Source organism: Mugil cephalus, chromosome 18 (assembly GCF_022458985.1).
Source record: "Mugil cephalus isolate CIBA_MC_2020 chromosome 18, CIBA_Mcephalus_1.1, whole genome shotgun sequence".
NCBI classification, from domain to species: Eukaryota; Metazoa; Chordata; class Actinopteri; order Mugiliformes; family Mugilidae; genus Mugil; species Mugil cephalus.
In genome coordinates this window covers 5,932,974-5,951,903 of record NC_061787.1, presented here as the reverse complement: position 1 = coordinate 5,951,903, position 18,930 = coordinate 5,932,974, and the positions used below count along the sequence as shown (strand labels likewise).

The 18,930-nt window shown below is 42.5% G+C and overlaps 1 protein-coding gene across 1 annotated transcript in view; it reads left to right on the top strand.

Moving 5' to 3' along the window:
- The window catches only part of c18h8orf34 (chromosome 18 C8orf34 homolog), a 70,859-nt gene that overhangs the window by 6,582 nt on the left and 45,347 nt on the right, over positions 1 to 18,930 (top strand). Inside the window, exons 2-7 of the mRNA XM_047567876.1 lie at positions 7,774 to 7,918; positions 9,771 to 9,902; positions 11,688 to 11,807; positions 12,639 to 12,667; positions 13,446 to 13,609; positions 18,174 to 18,340. Of these exons, the coding sequence (XP_047423832.1) occupies positions 7,774 to 7,918; positions 9,771 to 9,902; positions 11,688 to 11,807; positions 12,639 to 12,667; positions 13,446 to 13,609; positions 18,174 to 18,340 (757 nt within the window). The remainder of the gene's footprint in view (positions 1 to 7,773; positions 7,919 to 9,770; positions 9,903 to 11,687; positions 11,808 to 12,638; positions 12,668 to 13,445; positions 13,610 to 18,173; positions 18,341 to 18,930) is intronic.

The following is an 18,930-nucleotide window of genomic DNA, read 5'->3' as shown; positions in this document are numbered from 1 at the left end:
TTGCTTGACATGTAATTACCGGCCATTTAATATTCAGTATGAGAACTGAGACGCTTTTATCATCCTCCAGAGCAGGCTCATTATGAGCCATGTTTTTTTTTTTTTTTGTCCTAGTTTCATCCGTCTGTACGCCAGCAGGTTATTATTGCATATAGTTACAACTTTGCAGAGATGCTCACTTTCATTTTGATTTGAAAATCCGTTTGAAAAGAGTGTGAAAAGTCGATTTCCCGTGACAGTTTTCTTAAGACATGCGAAAATTGAAATAACGCTTGTCACTTTTGCAGCCCTCACCCCCGGGGGTGGGACAACATTGGAATTCACATTGACAAGTCAACACCTATTGAAATTCAGAGGAGGGAGTTTGGACTGGTGAAATTCCATCGTAGTGGACCAGAGAAAAACCCGGCGTATCCATTGTCTTTTCGCTACTCTGGTTCAAATTCAGGGACGTTTTTAGGTTTGATAGCCTCGTGTGGCCATGTATGGGTTAACAGAGCACTCCTTCAGGTACAGTTAGAGTAATTACTGCGAGACAAGCAGCCGAACACTCCGCCCGAGGCCTGGTTGGTCCCCCGGGGGGGCAGAGGAAGAGGCAAAGTGTAGGTGAGTGTAGTTCAGAATGAGGACGTATTAGAGCAACATAAGGCATGAGGGGGTGGCGGGGACTGTGTTGGTATCTGTGGGAGTACGGGGAAAGAGAAAGAAAGGGTGCGCGGTGGCTTCGGTGCATGCTAATAAAGTTATCAAGGCCACTTACAGCGCACAGATCCTGATGACTGACTGCTGTGCGTAACCGATAGTCATGCTGGTGGTGTGAGTTAATTATGTGATGCAGAAAGCCTTGACATTTTACCCTGTGTTTGTTCAGCTGGTGATTAACTGCTGTATGTGTGTGCATGTTTGTCCAACGAGGGGGGGTAAAAACGCCTCTGTATATGTACTGTACGTACTCATGTAGCTGAATTCTGAACATGCATTTTATGAGCCGATTGACAACTTTGGCCAAAGGCATTTATGGTTATTTCCTTTGTTTCAATGTGTTTTGATTTGGCTCAAACATTCACGTGCACTCAAAGAGTAATTGATTCGAGTTTGGTGGCCAAAGGTCACCGTATCCTCCACCGTTCACCCCATAACTCAAGAATTCGTGCGCTAATTATGCCATTTTTTTTCCACATTAATGTCTAATAGGATGAAATTATAAAGTGATGACCTTTTACATCCTAAAGGTCAGCTTCACCATGACGTCATGAAGCGCATTTCTGACCGTTACTTGACGCCATAACTCAGCACCACGAGGGACTGCGATCGAGTTTGGCGTTTGGTCCAGTGATGAATTGATCATTTTAGAAACGTATGATTGTTCTCTGTGCTACAGAGTGGAAGTGAAGCATCCACGGTCAGTAGTTGGCTGATGGGAGCGAGCTGCATGGTTAGCTTCTCTTCTAATATTACAGCGTGCTTCTTGATTTCACCTGAAGACCGAATAGGATCTCGGCCAATAGTGGGCAACCTGACAGAGTCAGGGTGTAATATGCAGCCTTGTGATTGGCTCTGCAGTGATAGGGGCGGGGCCTACTCTCTACAGGAAGCTTAGATTGACAGGTCTAGTGTGGCGCTCTGTGTGAATTTATCTCTTTGCTAAAATATGTTGGATTCATCTTAATGTGTATGTAAAGAAATTTACATTTAACGGGGAAATTCAAAATATATGTATAAAAAATGTCTAATCAACCAAATATTTTGCGACCCCCCTGCAGTACCTCCACGGACCCCTTAGGGGTTGCACACCCCGTGTTGAAGACCTATGGTTTAGAATCATAGCTGCTTTGGAGTGGCATGTCTGACATTGTCTGTTATTCTGTTTTTTGTTTTTTTTTTAGCTTAATTGGCCAATCACGTGGAACTGGACTAATAGACCACTAGACATTAGGCTCCGGCAGTTTTAGAGGGAACATTCTGTAATTTAGCCACTGTTAGTGGCGGAGCCGAGCCTGCAGGAGAACGATAGAAACTCTCAGTTAATTGTACTTAGCACTGGAAAATCACTGAGCGGTGGCACAACTGGCATCGTTTCTGAAGAACGGCCTCCGAGAGCCGTTTGGGCTCGAGGAAAGATCATCAGTCAGGTGTGGAGCCAGACGTTCCCAACCCCCCCACACCGCAATCTCTACCGATTATTAACTCGGGGAAGGGGAAGCAATGTTGAGTTTTAGTGAAATAAAGGTCGGTGCATTAGCGTCATTTGTCACATGTAAATTACTTTAATTTAATGAAAGGAGCCTGCTTTGCACTTTTAGAACTGCAGAGCAGATTCTTACATTTTACAATAAAGTCAAAAATGTGTCAAATGGAACCGCTCCTCTTCTACTCAGCATCCTTGGTAGGGATGTGGAGGTGGTGGTGGAGGAGCAGTACAAATACCTGGGAGTGACCATCGACAACAGACTGAACCGGAGAACCAACAGTACAGCCGTGTACAAGAGCACGGTCCTTCAACGTGTGCAGTAATCTTCTACCAGTCTGTCGTGGTCTCCAGGGGGAACAGCAGTAGACTGAATAAACTGATCAGGAGGGCTGGCTCCATCACTTGCTGCAGACAGGAAACTTTTGAAGTGGTGGTGGAGAGGAGGACACTAAGCAAACTGTTATCAGTCATAGATAACCCTGACCACCCTCTCCACCAGATGATAGGCAGACAACGGAGCTCCTTCTCCGAGAATAACGCTACAGGAAATCTTTCCCTGTTCAACTCCACATCTCTATGTGACAGATAACACTCTGTACATTATTTTTACTCACTTAAGTATAAAGTAGGTATTCTTTAATTAGCCATTATTATAATTATGGATGTATTGGTTGATGCTTTGCATTAAATGCAGCTAATAGAGGTGATTTATTCTGACTTGAAGCAGAAAGTGACTGTGATGATGATTTGGTGCTTGTTGGAGACAATAGTGGTGACTGACTCAGTAGGTGGTTAGCGGTTAGCGGTTAGCGGTTCGATCCCCAGAATGTGCCACATGTCGAGGTGTCCTTGAGCAAGACACTGAACCTCTGTGACCGTAGAGCTTTCTGAGTACCAGTAGGTAGAAAAGTTTACCATTTACCAGCAGACAATAGCTTGAATTACAGAGCTAACGAATGCTAACGCGAGAGAACCTGACTGCAGACGTCTCAATGCTAACGTAACACTAAAAGGGGAACTCTTGAAAATGTGAAAGGGCCACAGATGGAGTAGAAACAGGGCAGATTTGTGCCGCTGCAAAGCATGTAAGTAAGTAGTGATTAACTTGAGGCGTTGGCGAAGCAAATAAACGGTGCATCTTTTCTGATGAAGCATTAACTGGTAGCGTCGCCTCTCCTCTGGTCTCCTCTTCTGCACCATCTCCTCTGCTCTGGTCTGTTTGCTCATTCAAGGTCTGGATCTCTTCCAGTGGCCTCTCTCTGTCACCTAAATTGGCTCATCACGTCGCCCTCTTTTTTTTTTTTTTTACCAATATTGACCTCTTTCTGTGTACACTGGAACGACACACAGGCATCACCTCAGGTAACCCGAGAGATGACTTCTCATATTTTTTTAAAGAAAGAGCTTCTAGTAGTGCAGGCTGCAGAGAGCTTGTCTTGGAGTTTTAATAATAACACGGACAAGTCATAAGGCTCTGATTTAAGTTCCAAATATCCTGAAACTGGAAAAAAAAAACAGTCTGTGCTTTGTCTGTCCCCATTCATACAGTATGAGGACAGTTGTCTCAGTAGATAATGGACACGCCGCCTCCTAGCAACGCTAACATAATAGAAAGCAGACTCAGTGCTGTGGCGCTGGAGGCTCAGTGTCTCCCCACATCCACGTGTCCATAGCTCAAACTGTCCAGCAGAACGTCTACGGCGGCAGAAATGGAAATTCATCAGGTCGACAAAAAAGAACAGCGAGGTTCAGACAAAGCCACTTAAATCACGGAGCTCGAGTCAGAATCCGTCGCTGCGCTCTTTGTGATACCTTCAGTGATTCCCACAAGATAAATCTTCCCTTTCTCCGTGTTCAGGGTCACAAATAGAAGTAAAAAAAAAAAAAAGTGAAGATGGAAATGTTCCGTCACCTGAGATTGAACTCGAGATTAGTCTTTTCGGATCGTACGCCTCAAGTTCTTTCTTCATTTTGTTCCTTTTTTTTTTCATTCATTCAGTCTTCTGCTTAGTTGTGTATGACCTTCACAACTCTCCCTCTTTGCTCTCCGTCTCCTCTTTCAACTTTCAATTTGGAGAGTTTGTTTAAGTTGCAGTGCAGAGCATCAGTGAGAGTATCATGACTGTCACCAGTACCCTCACCCCCCCCCCGGAGGGAGTCCACCTTGACAACTTCCAAGGACACGGGTGTCTCTTGGCCGGCTGACAGCTCGTCAATTACCGTGACCAAAGCAAACAGCCCGGGGCATGCAGATATCTTGACAGCGGATCTGCACCGACGTGGACTCCTTGTCTCACACCACCTGTTGGCCCGACCGAAACACCCCTCCTCCCTTTATCTCTCCACCACTCACAAACATATGCTGCTCCGCTGATGGAAGCAAATCCAAGCCCAGCGGCATTAAGGTGTATTTGTATTCAGAAAAGTTGACCTAAATTTGTGTCTACATCTTACTACGGTTCCTGTCAAAGAAAATATGATTACCAGGCAAACAACCTGCATTTATCCAAGGTACAGTGTGTTATTTAAAGCGTCTTATTAGCATAGAAAGTGAAAGTGTCAGACACGGTAACCTATGTAATGTATGCACGCGCAGATACGGCGTGACGCGCCCCTCTTTTCTCTGTTTTATGACGCCGTTGTGTATTTTGAAGGGCACGGAGCTGCTCTGCTCATTCAGCGGCTTTTGTCACGCCGGAAGTGATGTGCTGCATGAGTTATTCAGTCGGTGTATGTCGACACAAGAGGGTTTCTGCGGCGCGGACGTGGGCAGAATGAACACGTCCTGCCTTTCTCTAACAATTTGTCCATCTGTTTGCAGATGCCCGTTGTTTGGCTCATTCGTGCAACTTGTGCCTTGTGCATTTGCAGAATCCAATATGCTCGTCCTTCTCTTTATCTGTTCTCTGCCTAAAAAAAATAAAATAAAATAAATAAAAAGGACTAAGAGTGCTTGGGGGATTATAACAGAGTTGTGCACGTTAGTTTTTTGTATAATCTATCAAGTTACAATTTATTTATAGAGCTCCTGTGGCTATGCTACTATGCAGTAATTAGTACTTTTACATGGTAGCTTAGCAATTCTATTGCAGCAACAAGGAGAAGTGTTCTACTAAGCTGTGAATGTGCTGTGTGTTGTCTTTTTTTAACCTCCTTAGACCCGGCGTCCTCATATGGGGACACTTTTGTCTGTCATGTACTGGTAAAGAAGGTTCAGTACACTTGTTTATTCATGCTTATTAACTTTTCTAGTTTGATATGACGTGCATATCTAACAAATTAGCCATTTCTGCTAATTAGCAACTACTCGTTTGAGGACGTTGGACTTTCATCGCTTCCCGTTGCACATTGGTGACTTAACTTGTAATATACAGTGAAATAATCCCTGTCCCCACATAGTTTTTCTACTTCCAGAGATGATGATGATGATTATTTTTTATACTTTTTAGGTCACACTAATCCCAAATACCTAAAGATCTTAATCTCATTTTAAAGTATATGTCTGTCTTCAATAGGGAGTCCGTGTCCCCTAGAGGGTCCATGGGAGGGTTGCGAAATCTTTGGTTGATTAGACATTTTTTTATATATTTGCGGATATATTAGCAGAAGAGAAGCACTCTCAAATAACTAAAATGACCAAAAAAAGGATATTTAAATATATATGTACATTAAAAAGTCTTACATGAAAATATATATGACATTTACTTGGCCCAAGTCCATCTAATAACATGGAGGAGGCGGAGCTTATATGACCTATGCAGCAGCCAGCCACTAGGGGGAGCTCCGCATGCTTTGGTTTCACTTTTGAGGACAGTTTGGGGGGTCCTTGGCCTGAATAACATTGAAGCCCCTGTCTTAAAGAAATTAACATGCATTCCAAATGAATGCTTGTGTCTCAGGAGGTTAAAGACATTATTGCCTTTTTCTAATAAGTGTTTAGATCATAAGTCTCGTGCAGAGGAGCTTGGTTTCTCCATCCTTAGATCTGCAGTTTGCAGACGACCATTTCGGCATGCTCAAACGCTGCCTGCTGCCAGAGCTGCTGTAGACACAGGGTGGGGTGGGGTGGAGTCTGGGGGGGGGGCAGGAATGTCCCTCTGACCAATTACCTGATTAGCTTTCCAAGCACACATAGCTCAGCCGAGGCTAGTCAGCTATAATGCTCACTGTGGCCATGTCTCTGCATCCCTACTCCACACCGCACTGAAAAACACAGATACACATGTTCACAAGGGCAAACCAGCCACTAAAGCTAAAGCGTAGGATTCTATGTATGTGTACAGTTAAACACACACCAGTTTTATTTGTACATTTTTTTGCCAATTCACTGCAGTCCACTAATGGCTTCTTCTTTGCTCCACTGCAGCAGTCGTCCAGGAGTCAGTAGCTCTGCTGGCTGGATTAAACTGGTCACACAGAGTTCACTCTCATATCATATCGCGCCAACACACACAGCCGCTAATACGCTAATTTAACCCCAGCCACCATCTTCAACATGAATAGTCCTCATGTATTCTGCAGAAAAACACTTTTCACATCGTACTCTTGAGTGTTTTATGAAGTGTTGCTGTACGTCTTCATCACAATAATTATGTCCACTTCTGTCAGAGTGGGACTATGCGCTCACTCTAATAACTAATGGGGTTAGTAAGTACAGCTCAAAATCTAGAGCTTTTTATGCACAAACAAATATGTTGCTTGTGTGTATTTATATATTATAATGAGTTGATAATTAACATGTTGGTCTAAATGAAAATATATAAATAGTTCCAAATCAATAGTACATATATTTTAAAGTGATATTTCTGCCTTTGTGCTTCAGTTGGCACAATTTAGAATTTATTCTGACTTCAAAATAGAATGAAAGGAACATAAATAATGTGCTATATGTTATTATTATTATTTTAATACCATTAAAAGTCAAGGCAAATTGTGTTGCTGTTGTTGTACTCAATACTAGCTGAAATAACTTAAAAACGTCCATGTAAATAGTTGTATTAGATTTTCAGGTTGAGCCAGTACATCATTTTGTAGAGTGTAGACACAAGGTTATTCAGGATTGCAGGTTTGATGCCAAATTCCCATCATGCATTTGACAGATTTCAAATGAGCATGCAGAGTAGTGGGACGCGGCCTCCTTTTCTCCCACCACCTGAAGTCCTTATCTTTTTCTCATGGCTTTTCTTTAGCAGCTACATTTATCAACTGACTTTCACATCCTCTTTGCATAACCTCTCACTATGTCGCTGATTGACCAGGAGCAGTGGTTCGGTGTTTGTTTACTTGCTCACACTCGTCTCTTGACAGCCTGTGGGATTTGAACAATCTTTTTACTGACTGATACAAAGGGACATCTAAATCCTGAATATTACATAGAGGACATGGAGGACAAGTGGATTATCTCTCCACTTTTGCCAGTTCTCTTCTCCCCAGATAGCGAAGTCAGCTCCAAATCAAGTGCTTTAAGGCTTGCTGGGATTGATTGTGTTTCTCAGCTTCAGCACAGTGGATACTCTGCAGCGCTGGATCCATTTTCTCTCTCCTTTCATCTAACACTTCTCTGCTTTGCTCTGCTCCTGTAGGAGTTGATGACCAAATTGATAACTGAGACTCCAGACCATCCAATCCCTTTTCTCATTGATCACCTGCAGACCAAGCAAGACAGCCCCGGAAAGCTGCACAGAGCTCTCTCTGGCTCCGCAGCACTGTGGGCGCAGAGCTCCCCAGGTTGGTGCACGCACATGGAAACACCCCAGAATTAGAAACCATCCTGGGTGATCTGATCACAATGCACACTTCGTTTTAAATTGCATTATCCACGTGCATCTTGATGTGCAATCAGTTGTGCGCGGCATACGCAAGTAACGTAGGGTATATGATTTGAGGAGTGGTAGGATATAGAGCAGACAGCTGCAGTTTGGCTCCAGTCATTACTGAGGAAACACTGTAACTTAAATTAGACACATTTTTTTTAATGGTGGAGTCACAAACAGCCTACTCATAGTAGGGTAGAGCTTCATGAATTGTCTGTCATTACGAATGAACATCCCTTATGGCGCTTTTGTCTTTTCTGGTGCTCATTCAAAAAAGCAGATGTGTTTTATCTGAATTAATGAGGCAAAACTTTCCCTCTGCAGTAGGTGGTCCGTCAGCGTGGCCAGGACACAGTCCGCCTCCAAATGTGGTCTGAGGGGTTGGAATCTCAAATACATCTTGGGCGCGACCTATATGCAGCAGATTAGAGACGTCTTAAAAGAAAGTAGCAGAGCAAGCGGCAGAAAGCAGTAGGCTCTCTCCGATTCTCAATGTCAAATGCTGCGTCGCCTCAAACGTAAATTAACGAAGCAGCATGTGCTCTGACCGTGTGCCTCACTAATTAACGCCCCCCACGCAACAGAAGCTACATGGGAACTATACACATTTAAATTTAAATTTGAAATAACTAACGAAAATTATGAGGTTGAAACATTGAGCACCATAACGTTTCATGCACTCACATGTGCAACACCGATTATATAGAAATATTATTGTCTGAAAGTTGTGGAAAACACCAGAAGTGACTCAGTTCCTGCTAATGATGGGAAGTTAGTCTCTTTTCTAAGTTCTCTTTTGCAACAACACACAAAGAAGAGCCAATTCTTTTAGCTCCCGAATGGCTCCTTATTTAGTATTGTTTTATAGTAGCCAAATATTTTAGCCCAACGCAACAAAGTGTGTTTGCATTCAGTATTTTTATGAGAAGCCTAATGATTGTCTCATTTTGTGCAGCTTGTGCAAACAAACGAACGAAACACTGCAGTCGAATCCACACGAGCAAAACCAGAACAGTGATTGGATCACTCAGCTCGCAAATGCTTGCCGACGCATTACACATAAGAGTATTTAAACTGTGGCTTTTATACTTTATGAGACTGAGCTGTCTGAAGATTAGAGCCATTCATTTGGTTGGTGAGCTCTTTTGTTGAACAAAGAATATACATCATACAGTAATAATATTCGTATTCGTCTAAATATGCAGTTTGACTCACAGCTACTCAAAGCTAGCAAAGCAAATTTAAGTAACTCCTTTGAACATCTGTAAAGATATATATTTGCTGCAGTAATGTAACTATTTTGCACATTTCTTTTAATTTTTTGAGCCTCATTGGTTCATGTTATGATAATATATTACAGTGTTGGTTGTGTAAATGAATGAAAAATGTTAAATCTAATTATACACTTATATTAAAAAAATATAAAAATTTTGTTGCAGACATCTAAAAAATCCATTCTTGCACATAACGCCCAAAAATGACCTTAAATTGGCAGGTTAACCAACAGGCTGACTGGTATATCTGCTTCCAAATTGGGTAATTTGACAAATAAAGCCTGAATTGTTGCTTAATAAAGAGTCAGAGACATAGTTTTTTACGAAATAAATATATTTTTGCAAATGTATTTCTTGGTGGACACTTGTGATTGGATCACTCAGGACACGTGTTAACACCAGGCCTGAACATGGACCATAAAGCCGTTTGTATTTCTACTTTGGGTACACCTGTGTTCTGAACATATATTTGTGGCCTATCTCTCCCGACAGAAAGCAAAAACACTCGAAGGGAGTACAGCAGCTATGAGAAGCCGTGGCAAATTCACCCAAAGAAACCGAAAAAATCAAAGAGCGACCTGGCCGTTTCCAGCATCTCTCCACCTTCGCCTGAATCCAAGTCCTGTGAGTCGAATTTCTTTGTGCCGTCAAAGTTTTTCCACATCCTGATTATGACTGTGTTGCATGTGGTTAAGAGTACACACACACACACACACACACACGGACTCACACAGCTTTACAGTATTAACCTGCTCGGTTTTGATGCCCGTTGTATTGCTTGTTTCCCAATTACATGCTCCATTGACTTCAATCTTCATTTTTTAATTTGACACAATTATATCTAATTAAAGTTAGTCACAGTGTATAGTCCACTGTCCACCTCCCAGCCTCCAAGAGCCCCGCAGATGAGTTCATTATAAAGTGCCACTTTTTGTGCACTTCCTTCTGCACTTCTACACACTCCAAAGAGGAATGGCTCGCGTTGCGTTCATGGGGAATATAAAAAGAATATTCTCTGCTGGTAGCATTTATAGTTTTGTAGTAAATTACTGCGGCTGTGGTGTTAGAATGAGAAAGTGAGGATAGGTCAAATGGGGAGCAAGCAGAGCCATAGACTACTTCAATAATTTAACACTGTGCTCCGTCACTGCCAGACCAAGTCTATTTTAGGCTCCGGCCGGAGCATTGCTCACAATCATGAAGAAACGGGTGTCGAGATGAGCGCATCGAGTCGGAGGGAGGAAGGAGAGGAAGCGAGAGGCTGAGCTGAGTAGCTCATCAGGGTGTACTTAGCCTTAACAGCGTTCCTGCTGGCCGTTCACAGCGAGAAGCCTTCAAAGCCACGCGTGAAGTCAGATCACATTAAATATACATGCATAGGTGTTTTGGCACGCAGCGCTCATGAAAAATTCAAATCAAAAGAACTGCCGATCGTCATTATTGCGCATTTCATATGCAGCAAAACAACACGACAGTGAGGTAACGACGTAACGGTGGCGTGAAGTTCTCTTCCGACGAGTCTGGGCGAAGGGGTTAATAGACTTTTTAACCTCACTTCTATTTGACTGATGCATTAATGGGGCGATCCAGTGGGAATTGAATCCTTAACCCCTAATCTAAACTATTAAGATACAACACGGCGCTACACGGATGCGAGCAGTGTGTGTTTGGCAGAGACGTTCGCTCTGTGTTTACGGTTGTTACAATGCCAAGCAGCTTAGTCAGGGTAAACAAGGGTAGACTGTAGCAGCGGCACCATCAAATAGTCACCGCCGAGTTTACTTATTTGCGTGTGTGTGCGCACTTGCAGCGCAGCCTCCCTTGCATCTGTCACTGCGTATATATGTTTCACTCAAATGCGCATGAAATTTATTCCACGAAAAAAAATCCTTCGCGTTGTTTGTAGTTTCCCTGTCGGTTCAGGCGCTGACGAGTGGCCACTAGACAACCAGTACATTTGTTTGGCATACCTTCACAACCCAGCGGTTTTTTCATGTTGATTCCAATTCTCCTGCGTTAGAGCGCATAAGAATGTTAGATATGGATGAACTACAAGTAATCCCTCAGCTATAAAAGAATAACGCTCTTTGCTTTTATAAATAATGTCTGAACCCGGCCGTCTATGAATTAACCATCGCGTAGAAGCTGGTGGATGCTGCTACAGGACATGGATATGTAGGTCATTTTCCTGCTTGTGTGATGGCATGATGACTTTCCTTTTATGTGCTTCCATCGCTTAATCCTGCAGTCAGTTCACAAACACAAAGTTTGTGGATTTTCCAGTTTGCATTGTAGCGTGGCTGTTTTCCTTTGACACAATTTTTTCATGTATGTTTTATCCCCAGTCCATCTGTTAATCTTCTTCCAGAAGGTCTGACATGGATTGTGTGCGTTTGTGTGTTTGTGCAGTGCCGCGCTCGGTCGAGTGCCCGTCCTGGGACTGGAGGGAGAGCCGTGACTTTGACGAGCTCAACCACATTTTACGGGAGAGCAAGAAACTTGGCAAGGCCCTGGAGAGCCTGTCACGAAGTGAGTGGCTGCAGCTCCGCGGAGGTCACGCGAACAGAGCATCGTACCAGCGGTGTTTAGAACATCCTAAAACATGGATCTAAAGACTTGGCCTTTCTGTTAATGTCGCTGTAAATCCTCAGGAGATTCGAAAAGGAGCAGATAATCTCACAGATGTAGTCTAAGCCATAGGTCTTCAACAAAGACCTTTGGCGCAAAATCTTTGGTTGATTAGACATTTTTATATATTTTTTTTTATTATTTTTTCCTACAAATTTTAATTTCTTTTAATATAAATCGACATGAATCCAACATATTTTATTAAAGGGATAAATGGAGGTAGAAGACATTATCTTTCATTCAGTATTTGGCTCATTCAACAACGCACTGTTTCACACAGGGCGCCACACTAGACCTGTCAATCTAAGCTTCCTGTACACAGTAGGCCCCGCCCATATCACTGCTGAGCAAATCACAAAGCCGCATATTACACGCTGACTCTGTCAGGTTCCCCGCAATTGGCAGAGATTCCTATTCGGTCCCCAGGTGAAATCCAGGAGCACGCTGCAATATTAGCAGAAGAGAAGCTAACAGCGCAGCTAGCTCCCATCAACCAAATACTGAAGCCAAAATAGCTGGTGATTCACTGACCCTGCTACATTTTGCTAGGTTTAAAGTTAAAACTTGGATCCATGTTGCACATGTTTGAAAGAAAAAAACTCTGTTGAACCTCTGTAGTATTTGAATAGCTTGCAAAATGATAATAATAATGTATAACTAGCACTAGGCCGAGATTAATATATTACACACAGCTTCTTTGTGCTTTCAACCTTTTTCTTCTCCTTGCTGCAGGCATCGCCATCTCTGATGAGCTTGACCAGGTAAATGTTAATTAGCCTGCAGTCTTTGTTAAAGTCTCGAAACCCTGTCATTTGCTCTGCAGACTCGCTCACGCCACATCAAGTAAAAGTTTTGCAACTTTTACCTTGGTTGTCAGAGCAGCGGCGGGGTTATGTTTCTGATGATGAACTGCTATCTCACGGGAGTGTTAAGGGAGAGTGATACTTCAGTAAGCATGTCCTCCATCTCCCTTTCCCCTGCTGCTTCGCTGCGAATCTCTGCTCGCAAAGCTACGTCTGAGCTCCATCTTTGTCCTCGCCTTGCCCCAATTCTCTCTCGCAGCACAATAGTGCGGTGGTGGTGCCCAGGCTGGAGATGAACAGATCGATTTAGAAATGATGGGTCTGGATGAGAAACACAGCATATGGTCCGACAGGGACTTCACTTTTTTTGCTCGGTGCAGCAGCAGCACATGTCTATCATCCTTGGCTTGCAGCCCAGAGATTTTCCTTCTTTTCTGCAGAACGGAGCACGGAACGAATACTAAACACCTGCTATGATCACACAGAGACAATAGAATTTGATACCATTCGGGATTTAGTGAAAGACAAGGAGAGGTGTCTTTTGGCTTTCGCACGGTGCAGCAGGGTGTAAATGTAGCAGAATGAGAAGCAGATATCATACTAACACAGCGCTGCTTTCAAAAGTCTGTCATTCAGAAGAACATAATTATAATTTCACGGTGAGCTGTTTCCTTTTCACCGACTACACGTTGTGTTTGCTGTTTTTTTTTCTAATGTTGTGTGTGCATTGCTTCAGAACTTGGGGGGATACAACTCAGTTCTGCGGCCTCGAGTAATCGGGGAGTGGGCTGGTCGGGAAGAGGACGACGCGGACCCTCTCGCCGCCGAGATGCTGCACCCCCCTGTCCCACGGGCCAAGACCGAAGTGTGCTGGAGTGGAGACAGCAGCCCCGCTGGGAGGTTAGCGGGCGTCATTACACACTTAACGTAGTCAAATATTTGAGTGTGAGCGCGCACGCGAGTGAGTCAATACGGGAAAAAGTTTAAAGAGTTCCAAAAAAAAAACTTTGCTGCGCCATTGTCGGCTCTTTAAAAAATAAGGAGGTAGACTTCCGACTGTGGCAGCCCGAGGAATGCCCATCTGAATGGGCTTGATAATCCCATTTCAAAGGCGCGATCAAACATGCTTGCCGTGATACCGCTTCAACCCAATTTCAAATTAAACCTAACCTCATTTCTGTTCGCTCAAGGCCAAAGGAATTTTGTCCTTGTTATTATATAAATTGCCCCCTCTCCGACAATGTAACTGTGTCACGTGTTAAATCTTTTTTTTTTCTTTTAAATTCATGTTTGCAACTCTTCCGTTTCCAAATTTGCTTGATTCCTCTCGGACTTCCCTGCCCGATGTTACGTTTGCTATACGTCCGTTCGTATGTGTGGCATTCACAGCATCTGCCGATGTGACTAATTAAGGGAGGATGGGATATAGAATCATAAATCATGCGCGGGCCTGAGCTGACGTACACACGGTGTTAATCTCATTAGGTTACTGTATGGGTGGATTATAGGGAGGAATCACTTAGTTAGAAGCCTGAGCTGGGAGATAGGGAGGTGTGTGGGCTCTGCTGATGAGCTCTGCGCCGTGTGTGCAGACGTGTGCAGATGTGTGCGTGTGAACGTGTTGTTTACTTACTCAATGAGTTTGAGAAACTTGTGTGTTTGAGGCGGTGCAGCCGTCCCAAAATAATCACGGCTCCTTCTCTCGTTTAGCAGGCGAGCGCTTAGATCATTTATATATCAACTCTGGACCGTATTTGCTTCCACTTCTCATTCTGTTTTGGGGGATTTAGATCAATCCCACCTCACCTCAGATGTTTTTCTGGCCAAAAGTCAAAAAATCAAAGACACATAAATAAAGGGGGTTTATTTGGAGATTTTATATATTTTTTTATACTTTAAGTTTTACTGAGGTGCAATGAAAGTGGACTCTGAATTGAAAACGTACTGGTTAGTTTTATATTCATTGAGTTAAAAATGACCACTTTGATCAAGTGGAAAACTGGCAAAGACCAGAACTGCCCTCTCTTAAATTCCCTCCTGAGTCTTAATAGGCCAGACACTTCCAGACTACAGCTCGAAATTTTCCCCTCATGCATTTGACCTTTTTATCAAATCCGTCCTCTCACTTTAGTAAGTTTACTTTTTTTATTATTTTTTATTATTATTATTAGCTTGGAACGTGTTGCTCGTGTCCCTCGTACTAGCCCACCTGTTGCAGATGACCTCCCTCAAGTCTGCAGAGCCTAGATGCATGAGTAGAAAGGTATATTCAGGGAAATGCTTTATATTGACAGAACACTGAGACTTTCTAATTTATCTCTCCACAGTTTTGGTCCTATATTCCATTTCTCTACCAGGGCCTGAATTAAATTGCAGAAAAAATAAAAGTTAATGTAAGAACTTTGTAAAAACTACAGGAATTCGGAGCTTGGGTTTGCAGCGCTGAATATTTTTTGATTGCTCGAGTATCCTCAGCATTTCGTGCCCAGCGGTGTGAGTGAGTCTGTTTCACTCAATCTCCGTAACAGCTCGTAAAATCAGTTTGCTTACTTTAAGGCTCTTTTCCAGCGCTGACTCACTGACCCCAATTTCAAAGCGGCAAATTGCCGTCATCAGCAGCGCGGGGCTGGATCTCCTCCGTTGCTTACTGATGCCGCAGCGTTTATTCGACATCGCCGTCGTCGTGTAGTCGTCTGCATCACTCGCAGGTTGTTCAAATGGAAACGACATAAAAGCAGCCGACACGTTTTCCCGTGTGCTGTTCTGTACTTCAAACTAACGAACTAAAATATGCAGTATAACAAAAACAGACTGGGGTACCCTCCTGTTCACATATGGAGACATCACACAGGAAGTCCAACGTCTCAACGTTCCTTACACACCAATCAGTCATAACATTATGACCACCTATCCTAATGTTGTGTAGGTCTCTCTTGTACCTCCAAAACTAACAAAACAGGATTTTATTTGGATCCTATGTGTTGAGGGAAGCGGTCCCTGTGCATCATCCCACAGATACTTTCAAAAAGCCCAAACAAAATCCATTATTTCTGTCAGTTAAAATTGTTGAGATTTCAAGAATTGCAGTAGATTACAGTTTTCTACACGTTATGTTTAAAGCTCACAAAACTGTGGAACGTTGTGTTTCTGTGAAAGGAATCCGTTTATGGAAAAATCTGAACTAAGAAACCAAAGAATCCAAATCAAAATTTACTTTTAAAAGAACAATTAAAGCCAGTATGTTAAGGAAATATAATGAAACGTGTTAGTTTGATTGTGTCACCCATTGTGTAGACATGAAAGGTCTATTTTTTTTGTTTGTCTGATGGAATTGTATCCTGGGAACTAAAATGGAAACGTGACAGTCATCACCGGTCGATACCTATTTTATTTCATTTTATTTTATTATCATCATTATTTTGCTGCTTATTGTGTGGTTGTTTTTTAATTTAAGTTCTTTGTAAATTGATTCTTGGGCTAACAAGAGGGTCGATGTTATTCTCTCCTCCTGTCAGTGGTTTTAATGTTGTGGCTGATCGGTGTATATCCTTATATTTTTCTTGAAAGTGATGTTCTCTTCTAGTCCATTCAAACTGGGAAAGATGAACGTTAAACAAGGAGGCGGTAGGTCTGTGGCTTACACTTGTTTTTATGTTGCGGTCTTATTTATTCCCTTTAATGACTGGTTTGCACCACTTGTCAGTTCCTGGTGGAGAAGATGCTGACACAATGCAGCCAGTGGACTCCAGCTAGGAAACATGAGCCTTTTTATATGATGCAACTCTTAAAAGTAGTGAAACTTTCTCCTTACAAGAAAACAAACTGCTGCTCTTTTATTTTTACTATTTCTTTTTGCCACAGTTTTTTTTTTTTTTTTTGTTAAGTTTGCAGTTCTTAACTTTAGTGATGTTTTGATACCACCGATTTACTTTCCAGTCCGAGAAAAATTCAGGCTAGTATCTGCGATACTGATACTTTCTTTAAATAAACCCTTACGTGTCTGGTAAACCTTAAAAAAAAATAAAAAAGTAGTGTATTTCACATCATAGCTTCACAAAGAATACAAGATATCATAGTAATGTATTTACTTATTTTAAACTCAGAAGTATATTGAGGTAGTGGCCTCATTTACTTTACAGCCGAGCTAATGCAACAGAAAAACCAAACACATACACAATCATACAAAATATGTGAAAATGCTGTTGCAAACATGTCATATTCTCATTATATCTCATATTATTTCATAAGGTTTCTTGTGTTGCAACAACTGAATTGTCTAGTTACTTTCCACTGAAGTATCGAAACTATCGATATTTTGATTTGAGAATCGATTTTAGTGCATAAAGACCTGGTATCGGAAGTATCAATATTTCAGTATCAACCCCACACATCACTAGTTAACTTACTTAAAACCTCAAGGTTTAAAAAGACTGTCAGCATCCGCATTCAGGGTTAAATAAAAGAGAAAGAGGAAAAGCGCACACGCATTCAAAACGCTGAACACCAACCGCCTCACTCACATTTGCAGATAAAATTAGCCCGAATACCACACAGAGGGTAGCAAGAAGTATCCGTCATCTTTTGACCCCTCTCCATTAGCTCCAAGCAGAAGTCATTAAACTGAGATTAGCATCAAATTAATACTCTTCCGCCCCTGTAATCCACGCCCCCAGCCAGTGCCATGTGAAAATGAATTCCTCCCAACACCGAGGTAATGTAGAAGTCAGTCTTCTTAATTATAGTAAAGTAAGTATATAAAAAAAAAAGGAGACATTATTTTTGATAATCTTTCCAGGTCAGAGAGAGATAACACAATTTCACCTGAGATATACACAAAGGTTTTGGGGGAATGTTTTATGAATATGTTATATTGTGCTGCTGCTGTAAGCAGCGAGATGCAAATGCAAACACATAACTATGCATAGAAGAGTTTTCTCTCCGTAACTGCAACCTGCATCCAGCCGATAACAAACCACAGGTGACACAATGAGCACCTACAAACCGCCATTTGTTTGCGATTCGTGCTGCAACTTTTGCTCCGTTGCTCACCTCAGACCAATTATCTCGCCACATCTCCTCCCCCTGCTCGCCATTCATAGCGAGGTGTCCTGGATCTTGAACCGATCGTAGTATCCGAGCGTTCGTCTCTAACGGCCACGGAATGACTGCAGGGTGTGCAGCCGGTTGTGAACGCGTTTTAAATGTAGCCCGCACACCTCGGATGCAGCTATTTTGTAATTGCTGGAAAGCCTGCGTCGATGCGAGCCTCACGGATGATGAGAGGATGTAATTACTGCAGGAGCACGGTTATTATGAAACGTGCTATTTGTGTCCGGGTGTTTCCCAGAAACTCGAACTGCTGTGCAACCTTCAACTTTATAACACTTAATAAAAAAGAGATAAATGTGTGGAATTGCTTGCTATTAGATGACAAATATTTCTTAATTGTGCCTTTCTCCCTCAGCCTGAAGATGGAGGCAAAAAGCAAAGGGTTGAAGGAGCAGCAGCAGCATCACAAGAAGCTCCTGGCAGCCATGTTGTCCCAGGACTCCTTTGACTCGGTCAACAGCCCCGCCCCCTCCGTCGTGGAGGAGGAGATCGAGGACGAGGACGACGCCATGGAGCTTCTGGGTAGAGAACCTGCTTGCTATGAATGTGTGTAACGTGCCATTGATCACTTCGCTCTCGGCGGCTCATGAGGCTGTGTGCATCAGCAGATCCTCTGTACTGTTCTCTGCGAGACACCTGCAATAGTTTTAGTTGTTTGGTTTTTTTCTCTTCCTATATATATATATGAATCTGTGAAGCACTGACTAGCACTGACGAAAAATCATGACTCAGCATTTCATGTTTAATTCTTCTGCAGAAAGCCGTATGCTTTTGGCATCTTGCACCAACGCGTTTCGTGATAAAATCTGCAGAATTCCGCTCACATTTCTACGTCTTTTTAACGGCATCACTTGCCCTTGGTTATAAAAGAATGAACCGTGCATTGAGGGAGCTCAGGGCAAAAATATGGCATTTTTTTCAGAGTCAAAAACTACAAGAACTGGTCAGAGATGTGGTCAGTTCCAGCCTTGTTGTGGTGAAAAAAGACATAGGTCTTCAACAGGAGTTCCGCGTCGCAAAGTCTTTGGTTGATTAGACAGTTTTTATATATATATTTTTTAATTTTCTCCAATAAATTTATACTTCTTTAAATACACATTAACATGAATCCA